The sequence below is a fragment of the Zingiber officinale genome, chromosome 4B (assembly GCF_018446385.1).
Source record: "Zingiber officinale cultivar Zhangliang chromosome 4B, Zo_v1.1, whole genome shotgun sequence".
Lineage (NCBI taxonomy): Eukaryota > Viridiplantae > Streptophyta > Magnoliopsida > Zingiberales > Zingiberaceae > Zingiber > Zingiber officinale.
The window spans coordinates 100,181,186-100,194,340 of NC_055993.1; the positions used below are offsets into that span (position 1 = coordinate 100,181,186).

Consider the following 13,155-nt stretch of genomic DNA (forward strand, 5'->3'; position numbering starts at 1 on the left):
GTAGGGATGTAAATGAGTCGAACTGAGTCGAACAATATTAGACTCGAGTTTGGCTCGTTTAAGTTATATTCTGACTCGAGCTTGAGCCGAGCTCGAATCGAGCTTTTATCATAAGGCTCGAGCTCGGCTCGTTTTAGAATTATCAAGCTCGCGAATAGTTCGAGCTTGACTCGTTATTAGTTCAATTATCAAAGTTAACGAGCCTAACTCGTTAAGCGAGCTCGGACACCTTTAGAGTTCGTTTTAAAGCTCATTTTTTTGACTCGTTTTAGAGCTCGTTTTTTGGCTCGGTTTAAGGCTCGTTTTTTGAGCTCGCGAGCCTATAAATGAATATGTTCGCGAGCTCATGAGCCGAATATTCTTAAGCTCGAGCTCGACTCGATAAAACTGTCGAGTTCGAAATCGAGTTTGAGCTCGGCTCGATAAGATAAACGAACGAATGAACTCGAATGAGTTTTTTATCGAATCGAGCTCCGAATAGCTCGCGAACCGTTTGGTTCATTTACACCCCTACTCATAGGTTTTGTATTGTTCTTCAATCTTCCTGTTCGGTGTCTATTTAAGACAGGCAATCTATAAAGGAGGATGGTTTCGCGAGACTTGTGCCGTACTGGGTTACGAGAGAGAGTGGTGTGTCCGTGTGTGAGAGAGATGGCTTGGAGCGCTGCGTTTTCGAGGTCTGTGGGAGCGCCGGCGATCGACCTCCGCGCGTTGCGGGCTCGGAGTCAGACTCCGATCTCTGTAGGGATCTGCTTCGCCTCAATCGCTGCCTCCCATCTGTGGTCGTCTCGCCTGTCCAAACCCTTCTTCGCCTCAATCTCGGCTACTGCCGCCGCCTCCAGTGGTAAAGAGCCCAACCATCTCGTTGACCCAGTTTCGTCACCTATTTTTCAGTCCATTGAATTAGTTTTCCGTCTTTGGCAATGCATGTTCATCATGTTTTGCGTGTTCATCGGGGTTTAGATTTTGATTTTGCTGTTTCGGCTAGAGTAGATAAATCTTAGTGGATGTCGATTTTAGGCTGTGATGCTTAAATGCTCAGAATGGATACGACTAAACATGCTCATTGTATTGTTTTTATTTACTACGTACTTTTGATTTCAATTAACATTTTGGCAGAGACTGCATCATTGCAAAGGGAGAAACGCGCAAAGATTATTTTAAATGTTAAAAATTTAAACAAACATGGTAATAATTTTGATGTCTGAAAATAAACATCAGGGATCTCCTTCCTTCTCAGCTCGGTGAATTATTGTGAAAGAGGGCATCATCCGCAAAAACCCCAATACTAAGGGTTTCAGTTAACTATTTTGATATTTTCAGCCTAAAAGTTAAAACTAATTCCGAGAAGCTTTTCTTTCTTCTTAGTATTCAACAACGATCCTTATGATGCCAGATGCATTTATTTAGTGAAACAATCTGATATGCTGTTAGTTCTGTCACTATTATGTTTTGGTGGTCATGCTGTGATCTGCTTGCATTCTATCGACTTTTGTTAATTCAATACTTTCTTTCTCCTTACAACAGTCAGCAATTCTGTATGAATCTGACATGCTTAATCTGCCAAATGTTTTTTTTTTTTGGCAAATGAATCTTTTATGCAATAAGAGTGGCATACTTTTCAATAGTTATCAAGGAGGCAGTTCAGACAGAAAAAGCTCCAGCAGCTTTAGGGCCATATTCTCAGGCTATTAAAGCCAACAACCTTGTCTTTGTTTCTGGTGTTCTGGGTCTTGTTCCAGAGGTTTGCTATATTACCCTTTATCACATTGTTTCATTTGTGAATAATGTCTCTTCTATACTTTCTCACATTCAGCAAATGTTGAACTTTTATACAGACAGGAAAATTTGTCTCTGACAATATTGAGGAACAAACTGAGCAGGTATTTTACTTATGTTGAATCAAAATTTTGGTGTTTAATAGCTGTGAACTTCTATTAAATAGAGAAAACAGCTAGCATCTTATGTACATCAGTGGAATATCCTAAGACTATTATAATCAAGTAACATATGTTATTTAAGAGATCTCATATGGTTGTTTTCTCCATTTAGGGAGACATAAGTGCAGAAGATACACTATATTTTTCTATTTTTGGTGAACATACCAAGTTTTGAAATTTCTAGTGCCGCATAAATGCTTTAAATGTTGCACATAACTAGTTATCTAGAAGCAAACTGTGTAAACCTCTAGTGCCTTAATGAACATTATGCTCCTTTTAAGTTTTCTTTTGAATCTTCTTTTTTCCTAATGTGATTCACTAGTATTCTGTGCTAGGTTGTGTTTCTTCGCCATTATTTTTGTGACAGTAAAACCTTTTACACTTGATCACTCAAACAATTCTACAGCACCTAGAAAGATTGATCCCTTAAAAACTGTAACACTTTCATTTGAAATCTGGTATATTTCGGCAACCTCAAAATGTCATTATTGATTTGTAATTTTTGTGCAAAAAGACTGAAAATTTACCTAGCTCCTAGCATGTTTTATATTATGGCGTTTCAGATTATGAGATCATGTTTTATATTTGGCATGACAAACAGGATATAGAAGACTAGAGCCCGCATAGGGTATATGTGAATGCTTCCTTAATTTCAACTGCAAAATGTCTTCCCATTATTGTTTCTACCTTTTAGGGACCATGGGACTCTAAACCCTATTCTGTACTTTGTGTTAAAGTCCATGGATCTTTATAATTTATTTATTTATTTTCCTGTTTATCGGGAAAAAAACACTTTCATGGTATTTGTTTGCCCTTTGGCGATCAATTTTTAATTTCTTTCACTAGTCTTCAGTTATCTGATATTTATGAATATAAATTCATTGAGTTCCAGTATCATCATTGCTTTTGTGGCACTATTTTAAACATTTCATCTCATAACTGATATGCTCAAGTGGTAATTAAATTCAGGTCCTTAAAAACATGGGAGAGATTCTGAAAGCAAGTGGTGCCACCTATGCCTCTGTTGTCAAGACAACGATCATGTAGCAATTAGATTCTTTTATCAGCTTTAATTCTAAAACTTCACCAATTTCATCTAATGATCTAACGATTTGTGTAATTGCAGGTTAGCAGATCTACAAGATTTCAAGAAAGTGAATGAGATATATGCAAAATGTGAGTTTCTGACAAATTGTTTTTTTTCCCTGTTGCGGATGTATTTTCTTCAAACCCATTGAAATTAGTTGGGACTTTTGATCATTTTGACTCATGTTGTCCTGTGTTGTTTTATTGATTATGGACTTGTGTTGGTCCACAAACTGTTGCACTTATTCTTTCTTTCTTTCTAAATCATCTGATGTTAATCGCTACCAGTTTATGCTACTTGTTTAATCAAAGTAACTGGATGCTGATTCTGAATATATCATAATACAATAATTTGGCATTTAGCATTTTCATTCTGAATATTTCTTTCTTTATATGTTAGTTTCCATATCATTGGTTAAAATCCTCCACTTAACAATTTCAAGAGAGAGATGCCATTTCCCATTTCGCAGATAATTGTAGTGCATATTCTGTGACAAGACCCACTTAAATTAGTGAAATTGACCAATTAACTTGGTTGCTCCAATCACTGACCAATAATGCATGAACTGCATAGGCTTAAATTTATAATAACTCACTGATCTTAAGTTATGAAGTTTGTTTAGTAGCTTACAACTCACCACGTGGTTAAAGTGTCATTCTGAACATTTTATCTGGTACGATCAATATAATATTCAATTTTCTTGTATCTTGTCACAAAGCAAGGGTGCATTTGTATGTTATGCTCTTCCTTATACGGTATTGCGGATATTGATTTTCTTCCTTAATTCTGTTCTTCTGTTGCAGATTTCCCATCTCCTGCACCAGCACGTTCCACTTATCAGGTAGCAGCATTGCCAATGAACGCTAGGATTGAGATCGAGTGTATTGCTGCACTCTAACGCTGCTTCAAAATTATGCTTTGTTCACATAGCTGATATTCTAGGATAAGTACCAGCTTTTCCTTTGCGACTTTGCTAAATGGATTATCGCCCAAATAAGGTGTTCAATGTACTTTTCTCCGATACAATCGAACTTCTAATTTCAATTCATCCCGTGAACCCATTCAATTCCTCATGCACCTTTCTACAATCCTGCAGTGGAGTAGCTTCTGAAGCATAAATGTCGATGGCAGTTTGGTGCATGTACAGCTTTGTTCTGTTTATCAATTCAGCATATGATTTAACAAATCATGCGCACAATATTTATGTTCTCTACGAATTTAGTTAATCTGTTGGTCGTGACAAATACAAGACTGATATGAGTATCAGGCAAACCCACATACCTGGAAAGTCATACATGTCATTTTTGCTTCTTATATTTGGCCTGTTTGCTGACTTGCTCTCTTCCTTCCCCTTTCGAAGAGGTTAAATAAATCACTGAATGGATAAAGAGAGAATCACTGTAGGTTGAAGTCCGTGCATGAATTCCTACCTAACTTAGAGTAGCCTTATTTGAAGAATTCAAGCAATTAGGTAAGCATTATGAACTGATGGTTCCTGATACTTTCTAATGAAAACAAAGTGACCGGGCATGATTGGACTCCTTCCTAATGCTACTTCCATTTGTTTCATTTAGTCTTGGGTTTTATCAAAATTGTCCTGAACAATCCAGTCAGTATATCATCAATAAATAAATAAATAAATTAGTTTCTTCTGTTTATTTTTACTTACAATATTCGAATAATCTATTTTCTGTTATTTTTTTCTTTTCCCCATGTGTCAGTATTCTAATCTCATCCATTATATTCAAATCAACGTGCGCTGCACGTGATAGGGTGGGCATGACCGAACCTACAATATTCCCCCAACAATCCCCGTTCACACGAACCGTCCCCTCGGTCCAACAGCTAGATTCCCTCCGCCCCGCGTTCACACGGTGTCTTCCTTCATCCGCCGAACCCTGCGCTGATCTGGCACTCTCCCGCTTACGCCACGTGTCGCTTCGACCGATTCCTCGACGTGCATCTCCTACCTTCCGATTAGGTTTGACCTCTTCCGGTGTCCCTGCCGCCGTCGCACTCCATTCGTTCACCTTCTCCCGGCGCCTATAAATCCACCCTGCTCCATTGTTCTTATCCCTTCAACCAACAATTCAATTCCATTCAATTCAATCCCAAAACAAAGAAAAAGAAAAAGGAAGCAGAATCCGAAAGAAATCACCACTTCTAAGATCTCGAGATGGGCAACTGTATCGTCCTGCAGGAGCCAGTGACATGGGTCGACGACCACGAGGACGACTGGGGATTCACCGAGAGCAAACTCCCGGCGAAGCTCCAAGAGAAGGAGGAGGCCGCAACAAGGAATACGAAGAAGAAGGTCGAAGGCTCAACGGAGATCAGGGTCACGATCAGCAAGAAACAGCTGGAGCATCTTCTCCAGCAGGTGGACGCGCAGGGGATGCCTCTGCTCCAAGTCCTCAGCAGCCTCGTCGGCGGGCCGAGGAGACTGGAAGAAGAGCAGGAGAGGCATTGGAGGCCGAAGCTACGCACCATACCGGAAGTAGCAGAGTTAGCATACTGAAGATGATAACGCAGTAGAATGAGATCATGTTCTTTCGTTCTTCCATTTGTCCAGTTTTGGCTTTAGTCTTTCATCCATTTTCAGTGCTTATCTGCACATATTGCACAGCTTGCTCTGTAAATCCTTTTCAAACGCATGAATGCTTCCATCACAGACAGCATCAGTACTTCTGCCAACTTCTCCAGATGATTGCTTCATGAATCAATACTTTATCCCACTTAGTGAATCTTCAGTGAAGGCATATTTCAACGAGTGCTGTTCTACAATTATAGTTCATACATTGTCGTTGACTTCATGCAAACCACAAAAGAACATGATTGCATATGTGGTCCCTCTAATCCTTTGTTTTTTTTCTTCTTTTTTGACAATTGCATCACTGATCACTCCAGTTGCATAATATACATCTTTAATAATTTAGTCTTGGTTTGGTTTGGTGATCGCTTCTCTTTCTCTTTATATATGGCTAGCTTCATGAGTCTGTTCTCCATTCATAATTCTCATCGATGGGTGTCTTGAGGATTCATTTTCCTTACGCGAAACTCGACAAGGAAGACCCTGAAGAAATGCAGCGCCTGAAAGCGAGGTTTCTGATATACAAGATATTGGAGGAAGCTGGGACACAGCAGAGGAGATCGTACTCTTCGAGGATGAGGGTGCGCAGAATGAAGAGAAAGATTGGGGTGAGACTGAGAAGGCTGAGAGTTGCCATCGCCAAAACTAGGCATTTCCTGTGCTACCAGATCTTGAAGCATTTGAAGCCTGTTCTTGTCACCAACTAAGAACCCAAATGCTGCTGCAGCTTGAAGAATCACTCGTATTCAGTAATTTTCAGATTGTGTCTGTCTTTTCTGATTTTTTTTTTTTTTTTTGTTCATGCTTTTTTGTATCCATCAAGTACGAATATAAGCCAAATAAGTATTTACCATTAATTTCGACTAGGCTGGTAAGCTGTATGCAGCGAGTCCATTTTGAGATGTTTAAACTTGTTTGATAAAATAATTCTTCAAACTTAGTTTAGCTTATGTTTTATAATTGAGTTTGGGTTGAGCTTGACTTGAATTTGATTTATTTAGATATTATTGAGTTCTAAATTTAAGTTTATTTGATTGTTTGAAGTTTATTTTTATTTGATTGATTATTGGACTTGTTAATTTAAATTTGTTTGTTTATTTTAAACATTTCTTTATTTATTTAGCATGTTAATAAAAAGTTTATTAATAAATATCATTCGTAAATATTATTCATAAATATTATTTAAGAATATTAACGAGTTGAACATATATGTTAAAGTTTTTTTTTGTTTAATTTAACGAATTGTCCAAGCTTGTTATTTAAGAGTATCTCCTGTGAAGGATATTTAGAGGGGATATTTCTCCAAATACCCCTCTATCAAATATCCCCCATTAGAGAGGATATCTATTGGGTGATTAGAAATCACCCGACATAAGTTTGTGTCAGGTGATTTTCCTTTTGTGGGGCAACCAAAAGGTGGGCTACCATATTTTTTATTTTATTTATTTATTTTAATATTTAATTAATGTTTTTAGACCTTTTAGAGAAAAAAATTAAAACCGTTGAAAAAAATCAAAATCAAACGTTAATCAACGTTCATTTTTTCCGAATGTTAGGCAATGTTCGTTTTCCCTCTATATATACATCGTTCCTTTCATCTCTTTTGATCAATTCCACTAAATTTAGAGACAAATTGATAAAAATTCCGGTCATTATTTTAGAGATTTGTTCAACTCTTCAAACATCGATGAAAATTCTAGTGAAGAAAGTTCTTAAGTTCGTCTTAATTTCCCCAATCCTCACTTTCCATTTCCCATTCAACATTCACTAAATTTCCAACATTTTTCATACCCACCACCATATTACCATAATTTCTAAAATTATCCAAATTCTTTGAGTGACAACTCTCTAGCTCCATTTTATACATATCATCCAGAATATTAGCAGAGTAGTCAATATTTTATGTAAGTTCCATCTTATAGAATTAATCCGCTTCAATCACCGAAGATTCAATCAAATGAATCAAGAAGAGCTAGTGTTGATGTAACTAATAGTAATAAAGGTACAGAAATATCGTATGCAGTCTCCGATTCACAATTTCCTCCATTCTCATCTGAAATAGGGTCCGACGATATTATTCTCAATCAAGCATTAGAGATGGACAACGAATCGGATGAAGATCATAGCAAGTGAATAGTATAAACAATAGCAGATGATAAGCTTCTTGCAATGACCTACACAATTATGAGTGAAGATTCGGTAGTTGATAATACCTAGAAGAGTGAGTATTTTTAGAAACAGGTGGTGACATACTACAATACTAATCGAGATAAGGAAGCTAAAAAGAGAATTATGGAGAAAGCAAAATCACATTGGATTCGTTGAAAAAGATCATGAATAGATATAATAGAATCTACAATAAATGGTATAATGATCGACCAAGCTAATGAAGTGACGAGGATATGATGGTGCGAGCTCATGAAGAATACAAGAGTACTTTTAAAACTACTTTCCAATATGAATATGTGTGAAGGATTGTGAAAGATAGTCCAATGTATGCTCCTCCATCCTTAGAGCGACGGGCTACAAAGAAAGTAAGAACATTAGAATTATCAGGTGCACATACTGACTCTTCTAATCCTAACAATCTAGATGATAGAGAAGCTCGATCTAGTCCAATGAGACAGAAGATAGCGAAAAGGAAAGACAAAAAAAAAGTATGCTTAATTGATAAATTAAATCAGGCTATGTAACAATTAATGATACATTTGAAAGAGTATAATAACAATAATAAGGTGGATCAATTCATCCAAACACATCAACTCCTTGTAATGGACACACGAGCCATGACAAATCAACAACTTCAAAAATCATCAAGCGATGTGTGACAGCTGAAGAAAAAATTGAACATGCGATTAATTTCTATGGTTTATTTTATCCGCTTCTTATTTATTTTATTAATTGTAGTTTATAATTTCTATAATTTATCGTTATGTGTTTTATTAATTTAATATGGTTTGTACATCTATATTTCAATTTCAAATTTATAAAATATTTGTATTCGATATGAAGTAGTATTTTTATTAAATTTGTATGTCTTCTATTGTATTTTTCTTAAAATTAAATGTAAGTTAATAAAATATTCGCGTGACCCTTAAATATTTGGTTGGTAAGATATTTGATTGTGGAATTGGAGATATTTAAGAGTAAAATCCATAAATATTTTGATTGGTGGGATATTTCATTATGAGATTTGAGATATTTGAATAGTAGGATATTTAAAAAATGATGTGAAAGTGTAGACCACAAATAAAAAAAAGGGCAGCCCGGTGCACGAAGCTCTCGTTATGCGGGGTCTCGGGGAAGGATCCATTATACACAGTCTTACCCTGTTTTTTTTGCAAGAGGCTATTTCTAGGATTCGAACCCGTGACTTTTTGGTCACAAAACAACAACTTTACTGATGCGCCAAAGCTCCCCTTCAAATACTTGGGAGAAATATTCCTAACATTATAAATACGCTAATAAATCTTGTATGTATTGAATGAATATAAATAACTTTTATTAAATCAGAACACTAAACTTATTTACGAATATTCAATTTATTTACTATCCTAATTTGGATACCCGATTTCTTTAAAAAATTATTTTAAATATAAATAAGGTTAATTGGGCTTATCCAGGCCATCACTAACGGACCAACGTGCCCCACCTAATACTATGCAGTGCACCAGTTTTTTGTGTGGACCGCGCATAGTTCCAGGGTCTCGACACTAAAAATATCCTACATATTACTTTTATGGTTTTACCCTTCTTTTCCTAAACTACTATCGCCATAGGAGGACGGATCCTCTGTCCCGAGAATTGTCTGTCCCGGTGTCCCATTTACTAAACGCCAAAAACTTAAATAGTGTCAAAAATGTGACTCTACTTTACCCTCCCAAAATTCACCTCGTGCTTTTACTGTCTTGTGCCCTAAAAACCCCTACGGCGTCAACGACTACCAACAACCATCTCCGCATCGGCGTCGGCGACTCCCAGCAGCCATCTCCGCCATCTCCAATGTGGTCCTCCATCATCTCCGTCCACTCCGCCATCTTCAACGTGGTCCGCCGTCGACTGAATCACCGCAGCTCCGTCCCCTCCCTTCGTCGACTCCAGTAGCTCCGGCTTCCCCTCCCTTCGTCGACTCCAGCAGGTCCGTATCTCCATCCTGGTCCTCCACCGTTGTCGCAGCTCCACCGTGTTTCAAACAAGGCATTTGGTGTTGATTGCCCTTCTATTTTCCTCTTTACCTTCTGTTCAGGTCTCCTTGCCCTAAATTCTTTCTTCAACAAGACTTGCGTCTACCTCATATGCCACTAATATAGCATAGGATTATGAAGAGATTGTATTGCATCTAAATATGGTAATTTAAGGATCATGCAAGCTAAACCAATCCCCAGTTTGTTAAGTCATGTTTGAGATATTATTGATATGATTTAATCAAAACAAGTAGCATGCTCTTTGTATATATAGGTCAGCCCATGTTGTAGATTTTTCTAAGGTTTGCTCTTGATTTTTCTAATGATTGTTGTTGGTTGGTTATCATGGTTTCTTATATGTAATGTAGTTTTTATTATATGTATTGCTTAGATTCATAAGTAAAATTTATATGTTATGAATGCTTGATTTAATCATTTGGTGATAGGTGAAAATTATGTCGATATCACTTTCAAAGGTTGATCAATTTGATTTATTAAATAGATGGTAAATCAAATTTTTGACACACAATACTATACATTATTTAGCTCTTTTTTGTTTGAAAAGTATGGAATGCCTATGCACCCTTATATGGATCAATTATATAGTTTTATAGAATTTAGGTATTTCATGTAAATTGTTGCTGCTTTGAGTGAAGTTTGTCAAATTTTTCATAAAAATGTGTGATTTTTCATTACTTTTACAAACTGCCATTGTTTAGCTTAATTTTATTGAATCTTACTTTTTTAGTATTAGGTTGCTATTGAATGACATCATCAAGTAATAGCAACATCGATCATACCAAATTTGAAACTGTACGATGTAGGGACTGTGGACTAAGAACATTGGTGCTAGTCTCTAGATTAATCAAGAATCCAGGAAGACTATATTATGGATGTAAGCAGCATGGATGATTAAAATTAATGGATGAGGTTTGATACTGGACTAAATGAAGACACCAGTAATATACATTGTAGGATGTTGTCAAGAGTGGAGTCAAGGGTAGGAAATGAATACATTGCTTATCTTGGACATAATATGAGAAATCGGAATGTACCGCATATACTATCACTTAATTCTTTTGACTGTATATTTATTTTGTTTGTTAGTTGGTCTGGTTAAGTAGTGCTAATATTGTAATGTGATAAAGAAATATAATTATGAATGATGTCGACATTTGGTTTTATTTTGTTTACGGATGAATATTAATTTTGTATTATTATTTCAGTTACCTTTGTATATCACCAAATGCTGTCAACATTTTTCAATGATGAGATTTGTTTTGTATATGCAATTGTAACGATCTCTATTACTTGTTTTAGGAAATGATGGATCTTAGATAAATCAAGAATAATTGAGATTAATTTTAACACGTGTTGTTCCTTTAATATTTTTTTTACATGAATTATTCATACTTAATTCATCAACATTAGCAAACTACACTCGTTACCATTTGAGCTTGTTTATTTAATATAAATTTAATTATCAAATAAACATAAATAAATTCTGTCTAAATTCCTGATAGGCCTATTGCTTTATGTAATCAATATGGCATACTCTTGCTTTATTTTTTCACAGTTCATCGTGTTGCCAGTTTACTCAATGTAAGCTTATCTGAATATTCATACAGGAAAACATACCTAATGCAACAGCAGAGAGAGTGTCAAATGAGATCTTTGAAGGTGTAGAATCAGCCCTTGGATTATCTAAAGGATCACTCGAGAAGCCTTTTTACACTAGAGTTCAATTATGATTTGCATTGTGGTATTGTGGTAAAAGGTGAATATGCTCGCCCCCAGCGCTCCCCATCAATTTGTCCCAGGGTCAATACGGAGGAGGTAAATCACGGACGGCTACTAGCCTTTGGAATAGTGACTAGCACATAAGAAAGATATTTACCTCGATTTTATCAATGATCTTTACCAGTGTTGCTCCAATTTTACAAAATAAATGGATGATGACTATATATTTGCTTTCAATCTAATAGGGGTGCAGCACTTCCAACAAATACTCCTGCAGTTGCTTGTATCTTCGATCCTAGAGGGCGTGCAGGAATTTGTGGTGACTGGCTACTCGGTTCAAGTGTGGAAGCTGCATATCCTTAAGTGGAACGGCTCTTGCTCATCATGTCCGGTCGGTGGTTTTATTTTGTTTATGGCTGAATTTTAACACGTGTTGTTCCTTTAATATTATTTTTACATGAATTATTCACACTTAATTCATCAACATTAACAAACTACCGTCATTACCATTTGAACTTATTTATTTAATATAAATTTAATTATCAAATAAACATAAATAAATTCGGTCTAAATTATATGTAGTTCACGACCAAGCTTTTTATTTACAACACAAAATAGAGAGGTTAAAAAGTAAACTAATAGAATTCAAAACAACAGTTTCCACCAAGCTATTTGTTTATGTAATATCCGATTGCCATTACATGATCAGAAATGTATGATAGGAATAGCTATTATACAAAATATGGAGCTTGTACAAGTTTCATAGAAGCTGTATAAAATAATAAGCAACATAAAATATGGTAACCACAAAAGTTCACATAAAAATAATTAGACGAAACAAAAGCTGCGTACAAAATAAGCAGCACAAAATATGGTAACCACAAAAGTTTTCAAAGTAAGCAGCACAATTCTTGGCTTAGCCGTAAATAAAGTATGCATATTTGAGTATTGAGGAGCTTGCTTCATTATATATTTGTCTAGATTTCATTGTAACTTGATGCCAACAACACTTATATTGACTGACATTAATCACTCTTAGCGGTGTCCTTTAGTTGATGTGCATTCCATTGTAACAACATTCACCTAATTGATGTACTTGGAGAAAAAACAAAACAAGAAAACCTATGTAAGTCTACTAAAAATGGCAGATGCTACTGAAAATGACAGATGCTCCAAAATATCTATGCAGTCAGAGCATAACAACAGATTAACTACAAATTAAAAATATTGTTTATCCAATATATATCAATGCTCCAATATATCAATGATCGTTTCTCCTGCCAAAACTTTGCTATCAAGAACATCACAAAATAAAAGCCAGAACATCGCAAAATAAAAGCCAGAACATCACTTATTTGTCTTAATTTAGCCCATACACACACATGAAATTTGAACATTACCATAATATAACTTTTCTCAATAAAATTTGTAATCTTTAACATATTTTGCTTATGCATAAAAATCATGGTCAATGTGAAAATGTGTACTATTCCAGTCCAAAGCAAGCTACATAATTCCAATTGCTATACTACACGAGGAAAAGCATCATGTGTTTGTGTTGCCCCATTGGACATTGGACCTCTTTCCTAAGCTACCTTAAGACCAAAAAAGAGT

General features: G+C 35.8%; 2 protein-coding genes across 2 annotated transcripts; both read left to right on the top strand.

The window, feature by feature from the left end:
- Positions 1-579: 579 nt before the first annotated feature.
- LOC121975714 (reactive Intermediate Deaminase A, chloroplastic-like) lies at positions 580-4,075 on the top strand. The gene is made up of 6 exons (XM_042527533.1): positions 580-844; positions 1,629-1,744; positions 1,839-1,883; positions 2,910-2,983; positions 3,067-3,116; positions 3,831-4,075. Exons 1-6 carry the CDS (start codon positions 586-588, stop codon positions 3,923-3,925), a joined length of 639 nt encoding a protein of 212 aa, XP_042383467.1. The 5' UTR covers positions 580-585; the 3' UTR covers positions 3,926-4,075.
- Positions 4,076-5,064: 989 nt separating this feature from the next.
- LOC121975716 lies at positions 5,065-6,480 on the top strand. Its single transcript, XM_042527534.1, has one exon. The coding sequence runs from the start codon at positions 5,204-5,206 to the stop codon at positions 5,543-5,545; it is 342 nt and encodes a 113-aa protein (XP_042383468.1). The 5' UTR covers positions 5,065-5,203; the 3' UTR covers positions 5,546-6,480.
- The last annotated feature ends 6,675 nt before the right edge of the window (positions 6,481-13,155 follow it).

Bases quoted from the DNA above. Each gene is read 5' to 3' on its own strand.
- LOC121975714 (XM_042527533.1), top strand. From the start codon at position 586: ATGGTTTCGCGAGACTTGTGCCGTACTGGGTTACGAGAGAGAGTGGTG. The intron at 1,884-2,909 runs GTATTTTACTTA...AATTAAATTCAG, and splicing joins TTGAGGAACAAACTGAGCAG to GTCCTTAAAAACATGGGAGA. The intron at 3,117-3,830 runs GTGAGTTTCTGA...CTTCTGTTGCAG, and splicing joins GAATGAGATATATGCAAAAT to ATTTCCCATCTCCTGCACCA.
- LOC121975716 (XM_042527534.1), top strand. From the start codon at position 5,204: ATGGGCAACTGTATCGTCCTGCAGGAGCCAGTGACATGGGTCGACGAC.